This window comes from Gambusia affinis, linkage group LG16 (assembly GCF_019740435.1).
Source record: "Gambusia affinis linkage group LG16, SWU_Gaff_1.0, whole genome shotgun sequence".
In the NCBI taxonomy this organism is placed as follows: Eukaryota; Metazoa; Chordata; class Actinopteri; order Cyprinodontiformes; family Poeciliidae; genus Gambusia; species Gambusia affinis.
In genome coordinates this window covers 11,614,686-11,640,100 of record NC_057883.1, presented here as the reverse complement: position 1 = coordinate 11,640,100, position 25,415 = coordinate 11,614,686, and the positions used below count along the sequence as shown (strand labels likewise).

At 39.7% G+C, this 25,415-nt stretch overlaps 2 protein-coding genes across 9 annotated transcripts in view; one reads left to right on the top strand and one right to left on the bottom strand.

Moving 5' to 3' along the window:
• The window catches only part of ralgapa1 (Ral GTPase activating protein catalytic subunit alpha 1), a 62,116-nt gene extending 41,900 nt beyond the window's left edge, over positions 1 to 20,216 (bottom strand). For 3 of the 7 annotated variants that reach the window (XM_044143714.1, XM_044143717.1, XM_044143718.1), the window contains exons 1-19: positions 19,989 to 20,216; positions 16,162 to 16,272; positions 16,002 to 16,051; positions 15,013 to 15,070; positions 14,771 to 14,814; positions 14,462 to 14,639; positions 14,249 to 14,364; positions 13,814 to 13,952; positions 13,510 to 13,718; positions 12,329 to 12,637; positions 11,316 to 11,495; positions 11,147 to 11,218; positions 10,906 to 11,054; positions 10,404 to 10,527; positions 10,120 to 10,266; positions 9,949 to 10,039; positions 9,161 to 9,322; positions 8,477 to 8,623; positions 3,953 to 4,156 (exon numbers count right to left, since the gene is read on the bottom strand). In XM_044143714.1, the coding sequence (XP_043999649.1) occupies positions 3,953 to 4,156; positions 8,477 to 8,623; positions 9,161 to 9,322; positions 9,949 to 10,039; positions 10,120 to 10,266; positions 10,404 to 10,527; positions 10,906 to 11,054; positions 11,147 to 11,218; positions 11,316 to 11,495; positions 12,329 to 12,637; positions 13,510 to 13,718; positions 13,814 to 13,952; positions 14,249 to 14,364; positions 14,462 to 14,639; positions 14,771 to 14,814; positions 15,013 to 15,070; positions 16,002 to 16,051; positions 16,162 to 16,272; positions 19,989 to 20,094 (2,596 nt within the window). In that variant the 5' untranslated portion in view covers positions 20,095 to 20,216. Of the gene's footprint in view, positions 1 to 2,392; positions 4,157 to 8,476; positions 8,624 to 9,160; positions 9,323 to 9,948; positions 10,040 to 10,119; positions 10,267 to 10,403; positions 10,528 to 10,905; positions 11,055 to 11,146; positions 11,219 to 11,315; positions 11,496 to 12,328; positions 12,638 to 13,509; positions 13,719 to 13,813; positions 13,953 to 14,248; positions 14,365 to 14,461; positions 14,640 to 14,770; positions 14,815 to 15,012; positions 15,071 to 16,001; positions 16,052 to 16,161; positions 16,273 to 19,988 lie in introns of all 7 variants that reach the window. The other 4 variants (XM_044143713.1, XM_044143715.1, XM_044143719.1 and 1 more) reach the window with 4 other exon arrangements.
• A 67-nt stretch (positions 20,217 to 20,283) lies between these two features.
• On the top strand, positions 20,284 to 24,242 carry brms1la (BRMS1 like transcriptional repressor a). 2 transcript variants are annotated; one of them, XM_044143723.1, is made up of 9 exons: positions 20,284 to 20,412; positions 21,399 to 21,562; positions 22,053 to 22,143; positions 22,229 to 22,356; positions 22,438 to 22,517; positions 22,610 to 22,706; positions 22,816 to 22,905; positions 22,987 to 23,051; positions 23,135 to 24,242. In XM_044143723.1, the coding sequence occupies exons 2-9, from the start codon at positions 21,424 to 21,426 to the stop codon at positions 23,231 to 23,233; spliced, it is 789 nt and encodes a 262-aa protein (XP_043999658.1). In that variant the 5' UTR covers positions 20,284 to 20,412; positions 21,399 to 21,423; the 3' UTR covers positions 23,234 to 24,242. The 2 variants fall into 2 exon arrangements, with proteins under 2 accessions (XP_043999658.1, XP_043999657.1); XM_044143722.1 differs by lacking the exon at positions 20,284 to 20,412 and adding an exon at positions 20,644 to 20,814.
• The last annotated feature ends 1,173 nt before the right edge of the window (positions 24,243 to 25,415 follow it).

Genomic DNA, 25,415 nt, shown 5'->3' with positions numbered 1-25,415 from the left:
CAGAACTGCAAATCATCTTGACACAACACTGATGTCAGCTTCGTCTAAGGCCAATAAATTGTGAGATTTATGGATAGTTATTCTTGACATTTTCTTCAGATGCATGACGGCAGCAGATTATTAAACAATATGAATTTACATTAAAATATCACACTCATAACATAGACTGAATCTAATGTATCTCCTAATTGTGAGAGCAGTCCTGATGTGAATGTACTTTGGGGGTTCTTGAGGATTGTTAAATAAACAAAAAGTCAAAATAGCAGGCGTACCACATCACAGATAAGCAATGCAGGAGTTAAACTAAATCATGCATAAAAAGTAAAAGAGAGAGTATCACTTAGTCAAACAAGTAGCAAACCAGAGGTCTAATATTAGTGCAGTGATGATTCTTTGGCTTATAATGTTATTAGCTTGGATGCAACAAAAGCGATTGGGGTGAGTGTAAAAGCAGGAAGCAATTAAAAGTTCAAGACTGTTCTGAAGTAAATCTGCCACCTTCTTTGCAGATCAAATCTATCTCATGGATCTATGGCTGCTTCCAGGCCAATAACGGGAAGGAATTTAGTCAATAAAGCTATCAGTTACTCAACACAAAGTGTCGGGATTTCTTTTATAGCCACCAGACTGGCTTTGAAATACCACATGCGCTCAAAAGCATTAAACTGTGAAGCCTTGCAGGTTTAATCTTACCTGCAATGTGACGTAACATGAAACAAATCCAAACTAAGGTCTGCACACTATTAGCCTGTTGCAACTGCAAAAAGATTATCCAAGAGCAGCATGTTAGAAGTCAAAAAACTGTAATGGTTATTTGCCATCATGAGTGAATGGAATATGATTTTCAATCAACAGATGTATCAACATTTTTCTCTACCCCCAATAATTATACATGAAAGATTATTTAATTCCTGCTGCACCTCAAGCTGCTCAAGAGTGAGTGATACAAAGGCTATCCCTAATGGAGTCTCCTAAAAAGATGTGCTCATAGGAATATAATGCAGATAGTGAGATTTTCCAACCAAAAAATTAATGTTGAACCCTTAGTCTAATAAGATGATTATGGTAAATAAACAAAGCTTTGAATTGTTAGCAGACGAAGTGGATTTAGGTTAAGAGCAATAATCTAATTTTACCTAAATATTTCTTCTGACTGGAAACAATAATAATTTTAGGGAGTGGTCCAGTATGGAGTCTGCTCTTTAAATTTGTATGACTATTAGTTTAAATAATCTTAGAAATTGGTAAAGATCTGATTATTTTTATTAGGCTTTATTAAATAAAACCCTAGCCCAGAAAGAGAATGCGCTTTAACCATGACTGTAGCTTAAAAAACAAACAAACAAACAAACAAAAAAAAAACATACGTAAATTTGCTTTCAGTGGATTCATGCAAGGAAACAACTTCTATTTCAACACTGTTGTTAAAATAGCTCAGGATGCCACAGCATCACGTCATCACCTGTGTTACAAATAAGTTGACAAAACAAAAGAAAAAGTGGCACTTGTTGAGAAACAAAACAAAAAACAGGTTGAGAAAAGCAGATGTAGCAGCAGGTCCACATCAAGACAGATTCAAATGATGAATCTCTGTGCTCTTATAAAACATTTTCACCAAACTTTCACTCAGGATGAGAATCAACAGAAATATTTGTAATGGTGGTTAAATAGTGACCATTAACTTAATATATGGGCAAATAACCATTTCAGCAAACTTTATTTCTTCCTGACTGAATTAAGTTCACCTTACTGCCATGGCACTGGTTATTCTCAAAAGGCCCTGTGCTGCCATCTAGTGGATTGGAAATGCATAGCATATTTTCCTACTTAATATTCATTGTCCTACAGCAAACAAGGATCTCAAGCAGGAAAATCCATCTAAACATCCAACATCATTCTCAATTGCAGTTAGTTTTAGTTTTGTTGATGTTTTTAACTTTCCAGACAGTAGATTGTCATTTTCTTCTACAGTTTTCAGGGAGCAAGTAAAAGAGACTCAAAGAGGCTGCATGCAAAAGTCGAGGAGGAGGAGAAGATGGGCGAGGAGGTGCAAAGGTTAAAATCCCAAAGCCCTTAAAAAAGAGAGGACAGGAGGAGGGATGGAGCTTCTGGCCTACAGAAACAAGTGACAGGAGGTGGAAGGACGTGGGGTCCTTGAAAGGAGGCAGGCTGGAGGAGGGGGGGGCTACGTTCAAGAGCAAAACATCAACAGGGAGTTTCAGGTTCAGTCCAAGAGCAAGATGATGAGTTTCAGCCAAAAATATCATTCCATCATAACAAACCAGTTAAAAACAGCCAAAAAGGAAAGAGAATGGCTGGTGTTTGTGTGTTCGTGAACATTTCTTTCCACAGTTTTGTCTTCTCTGAGCACTTTGTTCGCCTCAATCCTCACCTGGCGTTGTCGTCTTTCTTCCAAAGTAGCCCAGGACGTGGGAGTAGAGATCCTTTAGCGAGGCGTCACCCGAGCTGGCCCTGGTCTGTCGCTGCGGCGATGACCCCTGGGATGACCCCTGGCCTCTGGGCCGAGGTTTGGAAGACAGGGCGTGGACAACGGTCTTATACATGCCACCGAGAAGAGCGCCCTGATGATGTCGTGAGGTAGTGATGCCGGGCTCCTGGGAGCGTGAGCGGCAGACTCGGGACCGCAGGGCAGAGCGTCCTAAACGTCCTCGCACTCCTGAGGAACTTGACGAACCCTCAGAGTTGATCTCTGGGCCTAGACCAGACCCGGTACAGGACCCTGAGAGTTGCTTCTCCCCTCCTGTCCCAAGTCTGTCTGCAGAGGAATCTCTGCTACCTGCAGGAGCTCCGGGCAACAACTTCTCGTTTGCTCGTGTTTTATGGCCAGCTCCGTTCCCTGGGCCGAACTTACCTGAACTTTCTGCTCCTAGCTTTCCCCCTGAGCCCACCCCAGCTCTGGCCGTCCTCTCCCCAGCCGAGTGGCTGTGAGTGTGGAAATGACTGAGGCGACGCAACCTGGCTCTCCAGTGGGCCTCCTTGTTCTCCAAGGGGTTGTGAAACTGGACGGACTCGGTGGAGGGCCGGAAGCTGACATGGACCCCGGCAGATTGATGCCGCTTGATGCCACTGCGAGACATTTTTAACTTGGCTGGGTCAGAGGTTTGGGGAGTTGATGATTCGGTGTTAGGTTCAGTTGTGATTGAATTCTGTCTAATCAACCGCGCCCTCTCTTTTGATTCTCCTTTATCTTCTTGTTTCTCTTCTATCTCACCCCACAAGTCAAGTTTCCCTTCGTGTCCTGCTCCAGCTGTTTTTTTCTCCTCCCAGGTTTTCTCTAAGCTAGTACTCCCTTTAACACTGGGAGATGGCCATTCACACTGTAGCTCCAAACACTCGTAGATACTCGGCTGCTCTGCCTCACTCTCCTCTGTGGAGTCCACACTCCTGTGTCTCACTGATTTACTTACCTGGCTGTCCTCGTTTACCACCTGCTTCTCCTCCTCTAACTGGGATCTGGCTTCCCTGCTTTGATCCTGTGCAGGTAAAGCCACAAAACCTTCTAACAGATGACCAGCACCGCCTCCCTTTTTGACCTCCTCTTTCTTTTCGCCTCCTTTCTGAATGAGATAGTCTCTGATGGAGGAGAATAAATCGTCCTCTTCGGCTTCACACCCCACTTCCCCCTCATCTGCATCAATTTCCTTTTCAGATGAAAAAGCGAAGGCGGAGTCCCAATCGCTCACCCAGTCAGAGCTAGAGCTGTGGCTTCCGGAGCCGGCTCGGAGCCAGGACTGGTTATAAACACTAGCATCATCCTGTGGTTCTGAGGTCAAGGAAACACCATTGGAGAGGGTGAAAGATGTGGGATTAGGGGAGGTGAGGGGTTGTGAGAGAGGCGGAGTTGTGTGGCTATTGGCTGCAAGTGAGGAGGTAGTTGTGGAGTGGTGGTGAGGATTCAGGAAGGACATGGGATTCCGCTGGGTGTCTTCACCTTTGACCCGCTCGGCGATGAAGGGCTCCATGATGTCGGAGGCGCTGCTACTCCGGGCGAGGGAGGATGGCGCAGGGGTGTCCAGGTCACAAGCACCCCCCTGGAAGACCTCAGAACCGGTGGTGGGTGGGGTCTCGTCGCTCTGTGATGAGTGCCGCATTCGTGAAGTGCGGGTCGTCAGCGTGATGGGGGGGTCCTCGAGATCTGGTGGTTAGAGGGTGATGAAATCAGAGACCATGAGATCCCCGAAATAAGCGTGGAAGAGCTTAACACATAGAACCGACTGTGACATGCATTTAATATGCAAGTATGGGTGTGTGTGTGTGTGTTGCAACAAGATGAATGTGTGATAGCTCACTACATAAATGAACTTTTAGTGAATCACAACAGATGACAAAAATAACTATCAGAGCTAAGATATGAGTTTCTTTTGTTTGCGCTTTCAATTTTTGTGAGGAAAAATGTGAAAAATGTTAAACCCCTCCAAACTTGCTTTGTTTCTTGCTTTCAAAGATACTTTCTGGTAATATGTCAAAAGTGGTCTCAGTCAATAGTTTGAAAATTACAACTGGAGCTATGGTTCTATGAATCCTGGATGACTGCCAGAGGAGGTGCTTCAGGCATTGAATAATCAGTCTTGCACATGCGTAGGTCGAGAGTTAATCACAACAAAGTCACCTGTGACCTACCGGTGACCCACGTGACTCTATATAGTTAGATGACACCTAAAGCAATCGGGACATAAGGTGCAAGGATTCCGAGGATCTAAGCATTTTGGTGGTCATCTGGGATTCATAAAACTATAGTTACAGTTGTAACTTTTGTTCTATTTCATTCCTACTGTCCGCCAGAGGCGGTGCTTCAAGCACTGGATGACTTATGTCAACAACGCTACGAGGAATCTGCAACATCCAAGGGACAACCACTACAATACCTACCTCAGAGTGATGTTCATGGATGCTGCTCCATGATTCCCTGAAGGGGATGAGGCGGAGCCACATTCACCCTGTGAAACAAAGTATGAGCATACCCAAAAGTTGACGATACCACACAAGAGGTAGTGCCTCGCCAAGCCTGATTTCCGGAAGCATACTTAATATACTGTTGATCCAATGGGGTGACGGCCAAGCAGTCATAGAGAAAGAGTACATGGCAATGCCCAGGAAGATGTCTCCTGTGAGGAAGTCAGACTGCTATCTCCATGTTCACCTGCAGGCCAGGCATCCCACATGATCGATCACTAACTGAGTGTCAAGGACCTCTTGATCTTGTGTTGCTGCACAAATGAGCCGTTTGTCCAGATATGGGTAGATTCTCAAACCTTGCAGCACCAGAGTAGAGGGGGCCACTGTGACGTATCGGGTGAATGGGAGGACCCTGAACTGGAAATGCTTCCTTTGGAAAAAAATGAAGAAACTGCCAATGGGGCAAAGCAATCAGGACATGAGGTGGAAGTGAACCAATCACCTGCAACACTTCCTGGTGGTCAGCATACGAGCAGAAACACTAACGGCTTTCGAGTTATATAAGCCACAACACTCAATCAAGGAATCAAGGCAAATGAACCAATGAACCATTCTTGGCTGATCAAAATGGGGCATTCTGCTTTACTGCTTTTTAAAATTCTCCATATCTCAGTCAGTTTAAACATTAATTGTAGGAAACATGGACTTTTTTAGTTTTCTTCTAAAATTTTTTTGTCCCTCTGATTACAATGTATGTACAACAAAAGTTATGCCTTTGTGTACACTTAAGACCGTCTGTCCCATTGACTCCCACTATGACCAAATATTTGCAGTGGACAGTTACCTAAACATTTAAAAAAAACTTTACCTGAAAACAAAACTAATCTAAGCTTCTGCCTTCAAAATACAAGAGAAAAATGTTTTAGATGTGAATACCCCCCTAATATTACCAAAGGGCCCGGCCCCTTTATTTAATCAAGTTTCAATGGGGAAATGTTTCTATTACCTCCTAAAATGCATAACAATGAAAATATTGAACACCACAAAAATAGTCCTGGTGCATTGGCAGTGATGTAAAGGAAAGTGTGAATGTGATTGGGAAAATATTTTATCCATATGTGTGTGTGTAATTTGAAGAATCAAAGTCAATTAGCATTTTTTGTATTTTGTCTATCACGGGAGAGGCTGATGTGTGACATAGCAAGTTTATTTTTGGATAAATCTTAAGTTATTGGAAAGATTTAATGCAGCTGAAAAAAAATAAATATTGAATTTTTATTGCACTTTTATAAAATGTATCATTTTAGGTCACAAAGGTAAAACAAATAATGCATAGACATCAATATTGATATAAAATTTTGATCTGGTCAAAGATGAAACATCCACATGAAAGAAATTCCATTTTAATGTCTATTTTTGAAAAATATTGCCTATTTTGGGGTTTTCTCCTTCAAAAATATGGATTTTTTTGGGGGGGGGAGAAAAAAGTAAATATAGAAAATATTGAAAAAAAATAAGAAAAACTTTATATCTGTGGGTATATCTGAAGCTTCTGAAAAGATTAAATCAAGCTAAAGTGAAGAAAAATTGATGCATATTTTTTATTACAGTTTGAAAAGATGTACCATATTGAGTCACAGGGGATAAAAGTGTTGGTATTTGCTTTTAGCTAATTACTTCACAAATGATAATACATAAAAATTAATGTTATTAATTTTCAACTTGGTTGAGGGTGGAACACCCACAACTAAAATATACTTGTATATCCTTTTGAGTTTATTTTTGGAAATATTGTAAACTTTGAATATTTCTCCTTCAAAGGGAAAAAAAAAGAAAAGAAAAAAAAAAAAAATCAAGCTTTTTAGGACAAAACAGGCATAAAAAAAATAGAAAAAAAATTTACATATGAAAAACATCATATATTTGGATAGGTCTGAAGCTGTTGAAAAGATTTAATGCAGTGAAAGTGACAACAATAAATACTGAATTTTTATAATAGCTTTATAAAATACCATTTTGGGAGACAAAGGCGTTAAGTGTATTAAGTCAATTTAAAATTCCCCAAGGGTTAAAGCAAGCAGTAAACTACTACCCTAGAAAAGAAAATCAAAACGTAGCAGTTATCGCAGCAACAACTGCAGATCTGCTAAAAAACAAAAAATACCTTATGGAGCCCCTAGTGAGTGAAACTCACCTGGAGCTCCAACCATACATGGTCATGAGGCTATTAGCAACAAGCAAGTGGTAAACATAGCTTCGCACAATCACACCTGTGCACAAGAAGAACGAAAGCACCAGCTGTCATGTGACTATAAGTGGGTCATAGGTGATTTTGTTGTGATCTTCACTCAACCTGCATAAGCACAAGAATAATCATTCAGTGCTTGAAGCATTGCCTCTGGTGTTCAGTAGGGATGAAATAGTGCTCCAAGTTTTGTGTATGATAAGTCAAACTTTTCTTTGGATTTCAGGTGCCCTTTATTTTTCTCTAGTCCTTGAACCCGACCGTAACAACAGCATATTGTGTAGTTTTTATGTCAAAACAAAAAAAGCAAACAAATGGAGAACAAAAGTTTAATTTTAGAAATTTTAGCAGGTGTAAAATCTCTGAAAGTCAGACCTTAGGAAACAAAAATGTGAAATTTGAATATGCAAAGAATGACATAATATAAAAAGTAAGTGAACTGTTATCTTCCAAGAGTAACCCAGATATGCTATAATTGTTTTTAGTTGGGTTTAATATAATGAATCCTATGTCCAATAACCTGGAAGATTTGGCCACAGTGCTCATGCCGCATAGCGACACCCTTAAACCTTCTAGCTGCGTTTTTGTAAAATTAAAAAGCTTTTTATTTTGTAATAGCCACTTATGAAGACTTCTAACCTTTCAATTTATTTACAAAGTAAACAAAAATATTCTGAATACATATAGTACTTAATGAGAAAGAAGACTTCTTTTCAAAATCAGAAATAAGCCACAAATCTACGACATGTGCCTCTCTATTTAACATAAAATGCACTGTGACAGTTGTAATTCACATAAGAAGCAAACAGCATGCATGTACAAGCATCAAGAATGCTTTGAGAAAATTAGAGGAATCTGAAATAACGGATCTGTAAGAAATAACTGCATTAAAATAAATTACACATATCACAAGCGGTGGAAGTTAAACAAGACAGACAGACAAGCAAACATTTGAAGAAAAAGAACACAGGCATGCGATTTAATGGACAGGGACAAGCAGGAGTTCTAGCAGGATGTATTATAAAAAATGAAAGTTAAAAGTAAGGAGACAGGACAACAGGTACGTCCAGTTCTATGTGTACAGATAAATATCAGACACAGTGAATGCTGACTGTCAAAATGCCTTTCTGTAGTATCAAATTTCCTGCTTCAGTGCCGGTCAGCGTTCAAGGTTGGCTTAAATTGAAAAACAAGATGAATTCCTGTTGAAAAGCATGCAAACTACGAACAAATAAACTTAATAGAGGCAGTCAGACGTGCAGGAATCTATTGCTTCCAGGCAGCAGGAAGACAGGTAGTGCAAGAAGAGTGTACCTGCCAGATGGTCAGCAAGAGGGGGTAGAAAAGGGTGGTGGTGGTGGAGGAGGACAGGAAGAGGCGGAGCCAGAGCAGGAGCACTCTTAGCACTGCGAATAAAGGCTGAGGACAGCAGAGAGTCCCCCGTAGAACAGCTACGCAGGGCTGAAGAAGTCGGAAGAGAAATCGAGAAAATGGAGGAAAGAAACAGAAGAGTATTGTTGTAGTGAGGAGTAAGGAAGAAAGGTGAGTGGAAACAGGCAGACGTAAGGATGAAAACCAAAAAAATGATTAGGAAAATAAAGAGCAGAAAGAAAGAACAGAAAAGAGAAGTTAAGGTGAATACCAGTTAGAGATTGAGAGAAGAGGCAGATTTGAAGATTTCTATAAAACAAGTCAGAAAGGAGAGAAAACGTTTTGTGGGTAGATTGAAAGACAAACACTGAAGGTAGAGGAGCACTGATTCAGGATTAGCTCTGCAGAAAATACAAGGAAACAGTGAGAGGCTGGTGGAAGCTTCACAAACAGGATCACTCAAGTTCCTGCATGAAACACTCAACATGAAAATTAAAGCAAATTTGCAGACATGGGGCAAGAAGCATTACAGACAAGAGCTGGTTAGCATGAGCAACTCTGGCTTAAATTAATGAGTTATAGCATGTGAAATAAGATGAAGGGAATTCAAGCAGAGATGATACTGACCTACAGTCTTCTGGCGCACAATACTCCTTGCCTTTTCGATGCCTGGTGAGCCGGCTGTGGTGGCGCTTCGCTGGCGCATGGCGGCCGCCTGACCCGGCTGGTCTCTGCTCCAGCCTTTAGAGAAAGACCGATCCACGGCCTGCCGCTGGCCCTCCGTACCGACTGGAGGACGAACAAATAACAGTCATTTATGAGCAGCTAGTGATTGAAGTGTTACATATTTCCTGTGTCTGGCAAAGTTATAACCTCAGAGCAGTTCATAGTTGTGAAATGGAGCAAAGGGATATATGGATTAAAAATTTATTGCAAACACACCGTCCCCACAGTAAAACATGATGGTGATGGCATTCTGCTGTGGGGATGATTTTCTTAAAAGAAGCTCCTCAGATGGAGCTGGTTGCTGAGAAATCCATGTTAGAGGCTCGAAAATAATGAGACTATATGGAAGTACGCCCTGACCCCAAAACCCCCATGGTAACACGTGGCGGTGGCAGCATTATACTCAGGGAGTGCTTCAGACTTCTCTTTAAGAAATTTTTGAAAACCAACCATCCTTTTCCTTCCATTTGGAGCTGGTCTATCGAATAAAATCTTAATAAAATACATTGATGCTTATGGTTGAAAATGACTTTCACAAAGCATTTTACTGCCTTGACATGGAGTGCAGATAAAGTGCCTGCACTGCTCTTTGGCTGTTCAGGTTAAGGGTAATAATATAACAGACAATTTTCACAGTCACAGTTGGGGCTGCAATAAAGTACATCTCAAAGCAAACCATGTCCAGTAACCTTTTCCTTTAATCTTCTTCTGCTTTTGTTCACTGAGTTTGTCCAGAGGCAGCTCATTTAGATCCACGCTGTACAGGTTCCTGGCCAAAACCTAGGAAACAGAGACACCATCAATCTTGTTTATATAGAAGCAAGAATGCAGGCAACATTAAGGTAAGAAAGCTTTAATACTTTGGTGAGGGTCTCCATGGTGAGTGACCACTCAGTAACCAGCTCCTCCCAGCAGGTCAGAGAAGAAAGCACACAGAGGAGATCATCCCAAAGTTCTCTGCTGATATACACGTTCAAGTTGCCCTTAATCCAGGCAACTATTAAAGTCTGCAAAGAAAAAGCAGAGTGAAATAAAAAAGAAGGTTGAAGATATAAATCTGCTTAAATAATAACTAGTTACTAAATACACTAAATGTGCTTTTGGAATAGGGACATAGAAACAAACATTAGTGTCAGCTGTGTACCTGAAAAATGGGCCCAGCCAGCCTGCCGGACAGCGTGTTGATTTTCTTCCCTTGAGGCATGATGGATGGAGGCCTTTTCATGACAGATTCCGTCACCCTCAGCAGGACCAGTAAGATCTGCTCCCTACAAACAAGTACAGGAATATTTATTTTGTTTTTAAAATCAGAGTAGCTGTTTAATCGAACACAAGGAGATATGATTAAGCAATATTTTTGTGTTTTGATTTATCACTAGCAAATGGAGCTCTATGTGTTTGCCAAAATAAATAGCATTCTAATCTATAGGGAGAAGTTTCATTTGATTTTTTAATAGAATTTTTATAACACCACATGATGTATTACTTGACAATAAATCAAAAGCTGCTTTTGACTTATTGTCACACAAAGTCACACATTTTCAAATATGTTTAAAAAAACATGCATATGTGACAGTAGTAAAAAATTGAGAACAGTGACATACTGACATATTTATTGGCGTGTTCTGGGTATTTTTTTCTTTTACCATGTTTTCTGTTCCATAGTTTCGTGCATAACTAAGCTGCGGTAGATGTTCAGGACCCGTTTGCACATGTCAACATGCTCCTCTAAAAGAATCTTGATGTCATTGGCGGGTTCCAGCAGGAAAACGTTGGCAGAGTGGGTGATGAAGACCTGGAGAAGACAGAAAGGGTTTTATAAAATGAGAAAGAAGAACAAGATAGAATCATCTTGAGTGTACACCAGAGCAAAGTGTAAGTTCCTGCCTGTAGTGTCGTTTGACCTCCAGCATGAATACTGTACTCCAGCAATTCGCTGTCAATCTCTTTGTTGATTTTCTGAAAAATGCAGAACATAAATTCATTATTCAACTGCTACTTATAATTATGAATATTTTTGACTGATTAAACTTTTGCTTCTGAAGAAAATTCCCACCTCAGCCTCTTTGTCTCCCTGCTGAGAGCCTGCATCCAGACTACTAGCAGCAGGAATGGGATACGGACCTTCCTCTGGCTCTTTCATAAACACTGGCTTGTCCTCCATGGAGATCCACTCTTGATAAACACGAACCACTTTTCGCATCGCAGCTGCCTCAGACATGGGAAGTAGAAATCCCTGAATAGGAGGAGAGAAAGTAGATTCATTCATTTCCATTCGTACATTTCTAGTAATAGTTTCAACTGTCCCCTCACGCAAAAAAAAATAAAAAATAAAATTATTAACCTCCCACAAGTAACTTCTGCAAATGTTGTATTAAATCCTTGAACATATCCTGACACAAGGTGTGACATTGTTATTGCCATTTACTGAGAAACAGTATTTGTGTGTGGAACCAGGCCCAATGTAACAAAAGAGTAAGATTTTGCGGAAATGTGCTGCTTGTGCAATGTTTCTGTAATTACACAAAACATGCAGAACACAATGTAACGTTTTCCTCTGGCGCGACCATTACAGTCTGAATGTTTTCTCGTTTGATGCAGGCATCCGACTTTTTGCTTTGGATCTAAGGAGCCGCTATCCAACATGCCTTAGAGGTCCCCTTTCTTTATCTTGTACAAATGAAATAGCACAAGTTAAATAAATAGAAAACAAACCCAAATCACCATCCTTCCAACTCTGAACTACCAAACAAGGCCTTTGGAGTCTGAGATGGAGCATTCTGTTTTTGAGGTAAAGCTGCAGGGACATCCACACTAGGAGGACTGACAGCTGCCTTTAATGTTTTTAAAAAAATCTTTGTCTAATAATAGTTTAAGAATGGGTTTATTAGCATTTTCATATTACTTTTACAGATTGCTGAATTAAAGAATTAAAGAGGCCGTCTATCTCCATAACATACAAATAAACTTGGAATGAGAATATTTAAGGTAAAAATGTTTAATTTAAAAATGTAACTGACAGGATATCAAAAAAGTTGAAACTGATCACTAATATTTATTTTCCTTCACCTGTCTGAAGATCTCTATGATGAAGTTGACGTTGGTTCTGGAGTTGGTCAGCACTCTCCTCACCACCTCCATGTCTGTGAGCTGCTCTTCGTCCATGGAGCACAGGGAGGAGGAGCTGGGCTCTCTCTCCGTCAGCGTGGAAGTGTTGGAGTGGCTCTGCTCCGGCTCTCCCACACCCACCGGACCGCCGATGCTGCTTCCCGTCGGCCCCAACGAGCTGCCGCTGCTTTCTAGGTGACTCTCGGACCGACTCCCTCCTCCGTCGTCTGAGCTGCCGGCTGAGCGAGCGGCCAATCCAGCAGCTGCTCGCTGAGACAGACGATTAATGACAGTTAGTACAATGACTATAGGAGCCGAAGACTTATAAATCAGGCAACCAACTCTGTGCTTGACTTGGAAATGCTACCAGATAGAGAGTCTAGAATGGTTTCTGCTAAACCTCATGGCAGTTTGCCTTGCCAAACTGGATGGAACGATGATGAAAGAGGCCTCTCCATTCTTCAATTTAATCTCCAATCAACACCTAGATGGTTGAAGTTTGGATGCAACTGGATTTTCTAACAGGACAGTGATCCCAAACAAAGATCAAAACTGGTTTTGGACTGGATAAATTATGCTAACGCCAACATTATGGTGTTCCAAAAGTCCCAGCCTCAACACTACCAAAAATACATGCGTCAGGCTGGAGTCAAAAGCAGGAGAGAAAGTCATCTTTAACTCTGAAATAGTTGGGTATTGCTTCAAATAACAGCTTTTTTTGGTACTGCACAATATTTCTTTTGTGTTATGTGCAAAGCTCTGTCTATGTTGACATGTCCCAGGCTGTTTCTGATTTGAGCAACCCAGATGAGGTCACAGAGCGCTACAAGGCACGGGGTGGCATGATGGGCAGTCCGCTGCACTTGGAGCAGCGCAGCCCCGCTCTGTAGTCAAGCAGCACAATCATAATAATTGTGCTGAAGGCAGCATTATACTTAAAAGCTTGGTCTGCTCCAGGAAACAAATCAATTTGGATAGCAACAAACTTGTGTGGTCAAAGTGAAAATGGCTAATGGTTGAGTTTGAGCGTCCGCTTATAATTAAAATTATGTGTGGATTAAAATAAAAAACAAAACACAATAAATTAGGATAATTCCTTGAAAACAAAATCATTTATAAACCTCATATTTAGAGGACAGTACCTGTATGTTCTTTGGGACGCTCTCGCCTTCTGTTCCTGGAATCTGGGTTTGGGTGTTGGGTCGCGGTTCCAACCAGAAGGAAACAAGCCAGCGGATAAAGATGACTCTGGCCTGAAGGAAGCTCTCCTTGGTACAGTACACAGTTTCACCACCATCCTGCTCTCTGCGCACCACACTGTAATAGGGCTTAGGACGCATCGGAGGTACATCTAAAGAAACATAACATCAAATGCACTTCAGGAAAACACAAATCTCTTGTTTCCATTGTAATTCATGGACGTCTTCCTGCAGTAAGAGCACTGACCCAAGATGGGGTTGTAAAGGCTCGTTTCCATAGCGAAGTTGGGAAATATGTGAGGAAGGTAAAACTTCCTGAAGTGGCCAAAGAGGAAGCTGAAGCCACGTTCATGGTTCTCTTTACACCGCCACTCCAGAGACTTCGCCTGGTCGATACACACAAACAAAAAAGCCCTGTATTATAAAGAGAAATTAGGCTGCACGAAATGGGAACAAGCAGAGAGAAGCGCCATTGTGAATCTTATCAGTGTGTGAATGTTTGCACACATGTGGGTGAAAGCAGCAAGCAAAGAAATTACAAGCAGGGGATGCAATATGCCTTTAAATCAGCAACACCAGCTGTAGTCATCCCCTGTGTTTACCATTAGTGATATTAGTAAAGCATGGCAGCATTATTACGTCGTGGTTTCATTAAATATGTTAGTAAGAAAATGGATAATACCTGGTTTACCATGTATTTCAGCAGAGCTTCAAGAAAAAAGGCAGTGAGGTCGTCCTGGTTCTTATCGCCGGACTGTGGAGCGACCAATGGCGTGATTTCTTCTGGGGTCACTTGAGCTGCAGAAATGAAAAGCAGGAATATTAAAGCTGCATTCAATGACCCAATGGGAAACAAACCACAGTCTGTATTAGTGGGTGCTTTAGTTGTACGAACTCTCAGTCAGACTCAGTGGCGGATTGATCAGATTGTCCAGGGTGCGTGGGGTCCCACGTAAGAGAGGAGCGGGAAAACCCGGAATCAGACATGCAAACATGCACAGCTGCTCGCTCTCTGCGTTGCTCTGCAGCGCCTGCATCCACAGCAAAAACAGCCGCACGCCTTCCCGACGGATCTAAGATGTGGATTAAAGAATAATAATAATTAAAAATAAAAATAAAAAACACGAGGTAAAAATTCAAATCAATAATAGTTAATCTATGATCAGGAAATCGAGAGGTTAAACATCTTTTTCTGTTACATTACCTTCAGAGAGTTTCCAGTGTGAAGCAGCTTCTTAAGAATTAGTCCTAGGAAGAAAAAAATATGAGCCACGGCTTCATTAGTTTACTCAGCTATCTGGTTGATTTTACTGTGAGTTTAAACAAGAAAGCTGCTTAAAAAGCACTTGCTTGTTGTCTAAATTGTTAGGAAAATGTGACTGAAAGAAGTCTTGGCAGAAAAAAAAACTTTGGCAGTAAAATGTGTTGGGACTAAGGAAACCGTACCAATGCTGTGGAACTGCCACCGACTCTGGATTCTCTCTGGCAGAAGTTGAAGGATTTTCTAAAAGACAAAAATATACAACAGATTGGTTTGAGGGAGATTTAAATTCAAATTTTCAGACTTTTCCAATATTTTACAAAAATTTTTAGGGTGAAAATTAGGTGGCCATTTAGTATTAAACTTAACGTTTTATTTTATTTTTATTCAGTGATTTTTAATTCACTATTATTTCCTCTGTAAAAGGAGTATCATTTATTGAAAATATTACATTGCAATAATGCGGTTAAATATTATGAAGACAATATCAATAGTAATGAACCAACATTTTTCATCAGCACAATACTCATTATTTTCCAGAACTTTAGAATCTGGTCTTCTCAGATTTAGATCCAGTGAATAACACAATCATTAGAAATGGACAAATCTGATTTCAGAGTATAAATGCATTGTACATGAAATAAAAGAGTCACCAATCTAACAGGCCACCAGTTCTTTATAATGTCACAAATTTTGAAATTATCTGTATTTTATTCATTTCTCCTCTGCAAAAAAACCCAACAACTAACAAACAAAAAAAAACAGTTTAAACAATAAATTGTATTGTCCAAAATTAGGGGTGGACAGTGCAAACACATGAGATCATAGTTTCATAAACGTATGCGTTTGTTGTATTGTTGTTTACCTTTTTAATATACATACACAGACTTTTTGTTGGAAATCTAACTTTTAGGTCTTTAAAGCAGCACCTGGTTAGAGGCCTGTAACGTTTATCACGGTTACTCCTTAACAGTTGTTGTCAGTCCCTAGTTTGGAGGAATCTGAAATCACATAGCGACAATGCCAAGTGTGTCTGGGTTCTGTTCTGTACCCACAATAAATCTAGTCGGAAACAACAAATCCCAAAACAATCTGCTGATAAAACTCGCAGACACATTAGGCCATTTGTTTACCCAGAGTGAAACAACACATTGCAACTCTCTGGAATACTTACCTCAAAGATGAAGAGGATTGAGTCCAGCTCCTCCCTCTGAGACTTATGACCTGTAAGACACAGAGCCGTATTAAAAGACAAAAACAATCGCAAAAAGAACACAAAGAAAGGGAAGATGATGGATAATGTCTTTGGCCGTTTATTAATGGGAAAACTTTACCTTTTTGCTTGAGGCTGACCTCAATGGTGACAAAGTTTTCAAAGAAGACATAGTAGATATGGGAATAGTACATATCGAAGAACTGCTTCAGATCTGGAGCCTCGGAATTTTCTGTGAAGAAGAAACAGAACGAGGCTCGGATTTATCTGGGAAACGCATGAAGGAACGAATCACAGAGGCCTACCCAATTTGTTTTTACAATCTTACCAATGCAGAAAATAATACCCATAACACATTAATTTGTAGAGTGCAACTAATAGCTGTCAACCAATTACTCTGTTTGCAGTTGCGGCCCACTATTTACAACTTCATATGTCGAACTGAACAGTGCTGCATGAGGCGTTGAAGTTTGAGATTTGATATGGTGATGTCCAAACATAACTCTGCTTTAAGCTTCTACAGGATGTTCCTGAAACACGTCCTCCTTTTACCACAGACAAATCCACTTTGGGTCAACTCATCTCCTGCAATCACTCCTGAACTAGACACCAACATATCTGAACTCTTAAGGCAGAGACTCAACCCACGACCCAGAGGAAACATTCCACTGGTTTTCCTCTGACAACCTGCCTGAGCATTCAGCCTCCCATGAACCCATCAGCGCTTCAGGATGGAAGCACATTGCTCCTACTGAATATCAAGTTCAATAAGCAGTCGGAGGGTTACTTCCCAACACTCTGGAGTAAACGTTTCAAATTGTACAACATTCAACTGCACGGAACTTTTCTATAACCTTAGTTTATCTATTTTCCACTCCAAGAAACATCTCTTGAGAAAAAAAACTAACACAAATAAGAGAAATATTACAGAATAAAGAGGGAGACTTTTTCCAACATATTTTAAGTGATGTATGTCAGTCTTCTTTGTTTATCGGCATTCTACAGTTGAAGAATGTGTTTAAATGCACCAGTGGTAAAAAATTAATAAGACTCTGTTAAAGATTACACATTTCTGATCAGGAAGTAGTTCTCAGAAGTATGAACTCGGTGTTTAATCTGACTTCTGCAAATTTACTTCATGTCATGATGTTCCACGTTTGCTTTTGCTTTCATTTGGATTTGTGCATCTCTTTTTTGCCCCTTATTATTCTTCAGAGTCACACAATGCTGACTCTATAATATTTTATTGGCATTCCCGGGTCTCTGCGGAGACACATTTTGGATTCCTCCTGGTACAACAGCTGAAAGTCAAACTCACATCAGTGTCAGAAAGCTTCCCTTGTAAGGTCTTGGCTGGGAGGTTTTATCTTCTCCGACTGAAGCTGGCACATTCAAGCAAAACTTTTATCAACTCTGTGCAGCTGACTCTTAATCTATTTTAGATTTTGATGGCTAATAATAGGATGAAACCCAAGGCTTCCAATGTCAAGTGAAACAGACATTAAGATTTGTTTAGGGAAAAGTTATTGTCTGTTATATATTACATTAAAGACTTTGCTGACCAAATAAACCTTAGAAATGGAGGTGCTTGATTTGACTGCATTTCCTCACATGGGATTTTATAAAGGATGTTCACAGAAACAAGAGGGAACCCAAGATTTGTTATTGTTATTATTATTGCTGTTTAAAATAACAGTAAGGAACAAAACTGCATTTGTTTGAACGCACGTGTCTGAGTGTTGCCCAGGATGTACACCACCTCTCACCCACAGGACTAAATCCCCATGACCAAGAACAAATAAGCACCTATAGAGGATGGATTATACTGCTGAGACTTCATAAACAGTAAAGTCTCTCATGCTCAAGCTTTGTGCTCCATTTGTGCTGGTTTGAGTTGCAAAAATGTTGTTTTGTGCCACCATCCTTTTCAAGAAATTATAAACTAAACCTCGGCGTGGCCATTTTAAGTCCTAATCTTTAAACTGTTGGTGCCACAAACCTTTGCAGCACAAACTACATGCAGCATTTCTGCTTGAGTTGGCCAGTATGAGGTCGACTTTTATTAATGCCTTTAAAAGAAAATAAGCTAAATCTGCTGTAAAAGCCCTAACTTAATACAAATGTTTGACAAATGTTAAAAACGTAGAGAGGGACATTTCATCAGGTAAAGCATCTAATTAACTGCAGTATCAATGATTAATCCCTCATTTGAAATACAGATACAGATCATGACTGAATGAACAAAAACCTGCAAACGGCCTTTTGTTTATTTTTCTGTATGGAACATAGTTTAAGTACTTTAGAAATGAGCCACATTAGATTAGACTGAAAGTCTATAAAACCTTCCTCAAGTTTATAACAAATAGAATAACTAAACTAGCAATTTCACCAAAGTTTCATCACCCAAACCAGAACTAGTGTGGTTAAAACGGTCTTGGTGCAGGCATGTTTCGCTGGTCTCTGTGGTTGTTATCATAATTTTGAGTTCCCTATAGAGCACAGAGAGGGGGCACACCCCTCTCACAAAGACAAAAACAGAGGAAGTTCCGTTACAGTACTGGACACAGAGAGGAAATACTAGAGGCCATTTCCCCATCCGGCATGAGCTATTAGTGAGACCCAAGCTTGTCCTGAGAACTCACAGCTCCACCAGGTAAACTATCAGGTCATCGCCTTGTTTCTCCGACCCATCACAAATTGTTTGTGCGCTAAAGCATGGAGAAAACCCACTCAGCACTTCTCACTCTTCAGGTTCCTGTGCCGAACGCAGGCACACCCGTGAAGAAATCACCACAACCTGACTGACAACATGCGGCATCACAGTGTCTGCATTTCAGCCTGGAGGACACACAACACAGCAAAACTGACATAATTTATGAAACACATCCATGTTTTCTAAGGATTAATGGTTCTGTTCAGTTAGTATGAAATGTTCCCATTTGATTATGAGAACTTGACAAAATTTCTCCCACAAGATTTGGTCAACTTTATTCAGTCTGGATGCTTTCTCTGGAATAAAACCATTTCATATTACAACTGTATTCCTAAACCCATGCATAACAGAATACAAACAATTGTCAGGAAAAAAATACTACAATGATTCTGGATTCAACGTAATTGATAACAGATGAAAACTAAAGACTGAATGCTGCAAATAAATCAAAAGCCGCTTCAACAAAGTGTGTACAGACCGATGCATCAAGCTAATTGTAGCTTTACTTTGCTCACAATTTTTTACTTTAGGAGATTGGCTTATCAGTTGAACTGTACAGGACATATGTGACATTAAAAGGTAGTGTAAAAATGCTTTTATTCTGTAAATGCATGTTATATTAAGTAAAAAAATAAAAAATCTTAGAGACAGTCCAAAATTGAACATTATGGTACATAAACATTACTGTCAATATTTTCTTAAACTTTTTCTCTGCAACTTTTTCACTTACTTAAATATGGTTTACAGAGCTTCTCACAATTTATACATGTTTGTGATTGGCATAGAAAAAAAAAACATAATCAAACCACCACCTTAGATATAAACCTATATCTTCCAAACTCCACTTACCAAAAACATAAACAATAACCAAGAGCGTCACAAAAAAAAACACCTAATTTACTATCAGCATGAATAATGAACTCTATACAGCTAGGCTTCTAACTCCTTCAGCACCATGCAAATATATATTCAATTTGTAACATGGTAAAAAAATATGTGACCGTATAACATGTCTTTTTTAACTTATGTTTGAAATATCACAATTGATTTCTTTCTATTTGAAAACAACAGTAAGAAATCACTGAAGCCTTAAAAATAATTAGTTGTGCATTTACTCCCGCAGAGAGCAACTTATAGATGCTTGAGATTGGCCTGACATGCACCAAGTATGTATGTACACAGGCAGGGAAACACAAGCTAACCTCTTAGCTGCTTACTATGGATATTTAACTTACCTATGACAATTCTGAGATGCTTAAGTCTCGTCAACACGTCCTTCTTCGGGTCCAACACTTTCTGTGTTGATTTTTTAACGTCTCCATGAGGCTTTTTGGAAAACATTCCCGAGGCAGGGGATACAACAACAAAAAACCGCGACGGTGAGGAACAGAAGCTGAGGGGGCTAGCTGAGCCGCAGAATAAGACTCAGACGTTAATCTTTAACCGTCACAAGAACCTCGTCGCTCCCGGTTCATTAACACCAGTCCTCTGCTACAGAGCTGAAAATATCCATCAGCAAAATTGCCCCCATTCTGGTCAAATTAAAGGCGAATGTGTTAGACATAGCGGGGCGACGTATCCATCTCTAAACCGCACCTCCCTTCTTCCCCTCTGGTCAGCGGCGGCTCGTACGACGGTGGCTGTCATGGCGGAAACAAAGTGAGTGATATAAGAAAAAAAATCAAAATAAATACAAGTAAGCGGTTTTCAAACTTTTATTAAAGTTTCTGTAATATATGCTGCACAAATTTGTATGTATTTTAAAAACTAAAAAGTCACCAACAAATAAAGTTTTAAAGCCTTTTTAAACATTATAAAGGAATTCTCCGCCTTAGAATGACTTCTGGGTAATGTAGTTCAAAGCCCGTTGTGTAGGTCCTTCGTCAGTTAGACTTAACCATCAAAATAAACTACAGTTCCCATAAGAACGCATTGCTGAGATTTGTTTTTAGCATGACAGTGGCACAAGTTGTGCGCAAAGAAAAACTACTTTAACATATTTATAGTTTTTTTTAATAGTTTGAAAGGGTTCTCGTAATTACCGCCTTTCTCAAAAACCATGTAAGTTGTGATTCAAACATATTTACTTATTTTGCGAATTTGTGATGTTATGATTGTTATCTAACTGGTTTGCTAACATGCTAACGAAGTGCTAACATTATTTGTTTGTAAAGTGAAATTATTAATAAAATACAAAAAACTATTGAGCTACGTTTGCTTACATTTTAACTAGCAAGTACTGATTACTGGTTATTTCCCCCCCTCAAATACACATGTGGTGTAAACAGGATGCAAGAAGAATTTGGGAAAATAATAAATAGTAAATGTTCCTATTTAATCATATTCTTTAATGTACAAGCGTGTTAATTGAAGATTTTATATTGTCTTACATAAATGTGAAAATACAATCATGTTTAAAAACGCAAAATAAATTAATAAATAATAATTTATATATATATATATATATATATATATATATATATATATATATATATATATATATATATATAGATAGATAGATATATATATAAATTATATAATTATATATATATCTTCTGTCTCTGAGGATATATATATATATATATATATATAAATTATTATTTATCTATTTTCAATTAATCGCATCTGTGTTTCACAACGTTTAGAGTCTAAATTGGAGTTGTTGGTGCGATGCCGGTGCACCGCGACCGAGAGAAGAAGGAGAGTGTAGCAGAGGAGATGGAGGTAGAAGAACAGGAGCATGAAGTTTCCAGCTCAGACGAGGAGGAATCTGACACCTCTTCTGTCTCTGAGGATGGAGACACTTCTGGTGAGGAAACTCAGAAGTTGGTTACTGTTGTTTTTATGACGTGCATAATCCGTAAAGTAGACTTGTAAAAAAAATAAAATAAAATCATACCTCTTAAACTTTCTCACATTTTGAAATTGCATGTAATCCTGTTCTCCCTCCAATCTGAGTGAAATTGAGAAAGTCTGGAAACAAGATATGACAAAACCTGCAACCGTCTCTATAGGGAAGCTGGTACATTCATACTGGTTAACAGTTGCAACTGTAATTACATGAAGTAGAGGTTCTACAGATCAACAGGACTGACTAAAAATGCATTCCATACATTTTATATTTTATTCATCATTTTTTTGAAACCTTGTATCTTTTTCCTTTCACTGTACAATTGTTTGCTAGTTTGAGTTGGGTGTATCAGAGCAAATCTCAGTAATAAAATGTCAAAATGTTCAAAAGGTATGAGAACTTCTTCACCTCACACAAGAGGAATGTTTGGTCCTTTTTGAATTCCCAGAAATGGATGAGGAAGATTGTGAACGGAGGAGAACGGAGTGCCTGGATGAAATGTCCAACCTGGAGAAACACTTTAACAATCTGAAGCACCAGTAAGACCTATGCCGATCGATTTTCAGTGTACTCAGTGTCATAACAGCGAGTTACATCCGTGCTTCCTGGTGGCATGGTGTGCAGGTTGTATCGAGAGCGACTCAGCCAGGTGAACTGCAAGCTGGCGGAGGTCGAGGCCGGGCGGGCAGCGGAATACCTCGATCCTCTGGCGGTACTGCTGGAGAACATGCAGGTCCGCACTAAAGTGGCAGGTAACTTCAGTTCGTTTACAAATCCTTCTACTCCTCTCACGGTGTTCAGTCTCACAGCCTGTTTTTTTTTTTCTCCGCCAGGTATTTACCGAGAGCTGTGTCTGGATTCTGTGAGGAACAAGTACGACTGTGAAATCCAGGCTGCTTGCCAACACTGGGAGGTTAGAAACACGGGTTATCCGCTAAGGTTCTCCTGGACAGCTGAACTTTGTTTTAATTCATGACTTTCGTTATAAATTATGTGTGTGAGCAGAGCGAGAAACTGCTGCTGTTTGATACAGTGCAGAGCGAGCTGGAGGAGAAAATCAGGAGACTGGAAGAAGACAGGCACAGCATCGACATCACATCAGGTAGCGCGGTGACTGCAGTGTGTTTGCCGCTGCAAAGCCTTCGGAGTTTCTCGCTGCAAAGCCTTCGGAGTTTCTCGCAATGCCTCTGAGTCATCTCGTCTTTGTTCAGAGCTGTGGAATGATGAGCTGTCTGGGAGGAAGAAAAGGCAAGATGCTTTAAGTCCAGATAAGAAGAGGAGGCGACCGTCTGTGGTTTCTGATATCCTTTGTGTCGCAACATCTAGGAATTATACATTTCCTTAAAATTTTAGCAATTGAATGTGTTCTTAACCCTGTTCACGTCCATATATTGTCTATATGCTGCCAGATTTGGACATCCTAGAGGACTGGACAGCCATCAGAAAGGTGCACATTCAAGATTGTCTGTCCATTTCTTCATTACCAGGTGTTTTATGCATTTTTCAACACCGTTTTCATTTGTGTTGCAGTCTGTTGCTGCCTTGGGCCCTCACAGAGTGAAGGTTGACACGGACAGCTGCTTGTTCCCCTTCCGATCTGACAAAAATAGGCCGATTCTCAACTGCTGAGAAGCCCATACGCATGTTTAAAAGCATATAAAGGACTTCCGCGTACAAGCAGAGGTACGAGGGACACTAATCTGAACGTTTCCACTCCCCAAACTCTGATGGTCATTAAAGCTTCATATTTTAAGCTGCCAGTGATGCAGGTTTTTCTGCACAATAGAAAACCTCCAACATTAATGATCCTTTCAGAGAGATGTGGCTGCTTTGGTTTAGACTCAGGCTTTTACAGATGTAAACGGCATCTTCATTTCTCTGATTTTTGTAAAAGAAAAAAAGAAAAGAAGAAAAAACTCAAAGCAATCACTAAGCAGGTCGTAGAGCTGGTTTAAACTTCTTCACAGTTAAAGCAGTGCAAACAGTTCTCCCACTCGAGCTTCTTGGCTTGAGTCAATTCTTTTCTTGTCCTTCAAAAGAGGAGTGATAATGAGTGAATAGTTACAGCGTTAGTTTATGTCTTGAATGTGCATCCACTTGGATTTCAAACACCCTCAAATTGCAGTACTTAATTTTCTAGAAAAATAATTTTAGATGAGGATACCATTGTCTCTTTACATATGAAGTAAAGAGTAAAAAAGAAAATATTTTTGTTCTACCGATTGGAGAATTATTAATGTTCTCTGGCTTGGCTTGGAAGCTTTTCTGTCATTATTTCTGATGTTCTTAATCATATGACCCATGTTACATGTATGACGTTTTAGTTTCTCTTCAAAAAGCTTTTAGTGTACAAGGGAATAACAGTTATAATTAAAACATCTGGGCTTTTTTTCAGTGCTTCAGAGCATATTGCAGTGCACAATGTTGCCTCCTACCTCTTTTTGTATTTACCAATATTTTCATATGATTAGAAATGTTGGGCTCCTTTCTTTTGACACCCTTCAAGTTTCCATCTGATCAACAATAAGAACAGTATTTTTGTGTTTTTTTTCGGCAGATTGGTTCATGTCAGGTGCAGTTGTGTCTTTCCTGTTAATCCTGTCAATGGGTTTTACAAATAAAGGTTTTTCTAAGTTTATTCCGTGTCTCTGTGAAAACTCAGGATTGAAGGAAAAAAAAAACCAACACATCGACGGATCAGCTCTGTCCTACCACACCACGAGTGCCAAGTCCGGGATTGTCATAGGTCATGACATCACCTATATGAATTAAATATTAACGTTTTCCACATTAGAGCTCCCAGTGTGCTCCCAGAATATTAAAGAGGAGGCAGAAATTACTGAGAGAGAGAGAGAAAGCTTTAAATCACACTCTACTCTAAACTGCTTTTAACCTGTCATTATTTGGCTCCTGCAGAATATTTCAGACATTTGAATCCGATATGATGCAGGCCATTAGCCTTTTGAGTATTGGTTTGGCATGATTTTTCCATAATATTGACAGCCTTACTTTAAAACAGGGGTGGGCATTCCTGGACCTCGAGGGCCGGTGTCCTGCAACTCTTAGAGTCTCCCTGGTCCAACACACCTGAATCCAACAGCTGAATCACCTCCCAAGTGCAGTCAGGTTCTCCAGAGTCCTGCTAATGACCTGATTATTTGACTCAGGTGTGTTGAAGTAGAGACACATCTAAAGGTTCCAGGAGACCGGCCCTCAAGGCCTGGAGTTCCCCACCCCTGCTTTAAAAGGTAATTGTCTTAAAGCATTTTTCTCCAAAAATCAGGTGTTTCCAGTCAATTAGAATATCAAGTACATTTTTTCCTCATTAATGCACTTTGAGGAAGATGCATTGTTTTATCCCTATTATGTTTATACTTAAAAATTTCCTTTCGTTATCTCTTCTGGATATGTGTTACGTGTTTTCCTTCCACTCAACTTTCCATTCTTAAGTTTGAATGCAGCTTAAGAATGGACTCTGTTGACTTTCTGTTTTATCCTCTTTGTGGCGGTTCAGGCAGTTTTCACCTTGATTAAATAAGCTAGATTACAGCTGTATTAACATGCTTATTTTAAAATTAATATAAAAAAAACAGAATTTTGGGTTATTTTTAGCTATAAGCAATTAGAGACATTAACTGAAAATATTCTGGAAATAAATTACTTTGCTTAATGAACAGACTTTTGAATTATATTCTAATTTATTGTAACGTTCCCATTGTGGTCCTGGAATAGAGTTTCAAATGCGCACAAATTTTGTGAAGACACCTGACGTATATGTTCTACTTTAATTGAAATATTTATTATGTCTATT

Excerpts from the sequence above, each read along its gene's own strand:
- brms1la (XM_044143723.1), top strand. The coding sequence starts at position 21,424 with ATGCCGGTGCACCGCGACCGAGAGAAGAAGGAGAGTGTAGCAGAGGAG. Across the intron at positions 22,144-22,228 it reads TTTAACAATCTGAAGCACCA|GTTGTATCGAGAGCGACTCA; the intron begins GTAAGACCTATG and ends CATGGTGTGCAG. Across the intron at positions 22,357-22,437 it reads GGTCCGCACTAAAGTGGCAG|GTATTTACCGAGAGCTGTGT; the intron begins GTAACTTCAGTT and ends TTTCTCCGCCAG.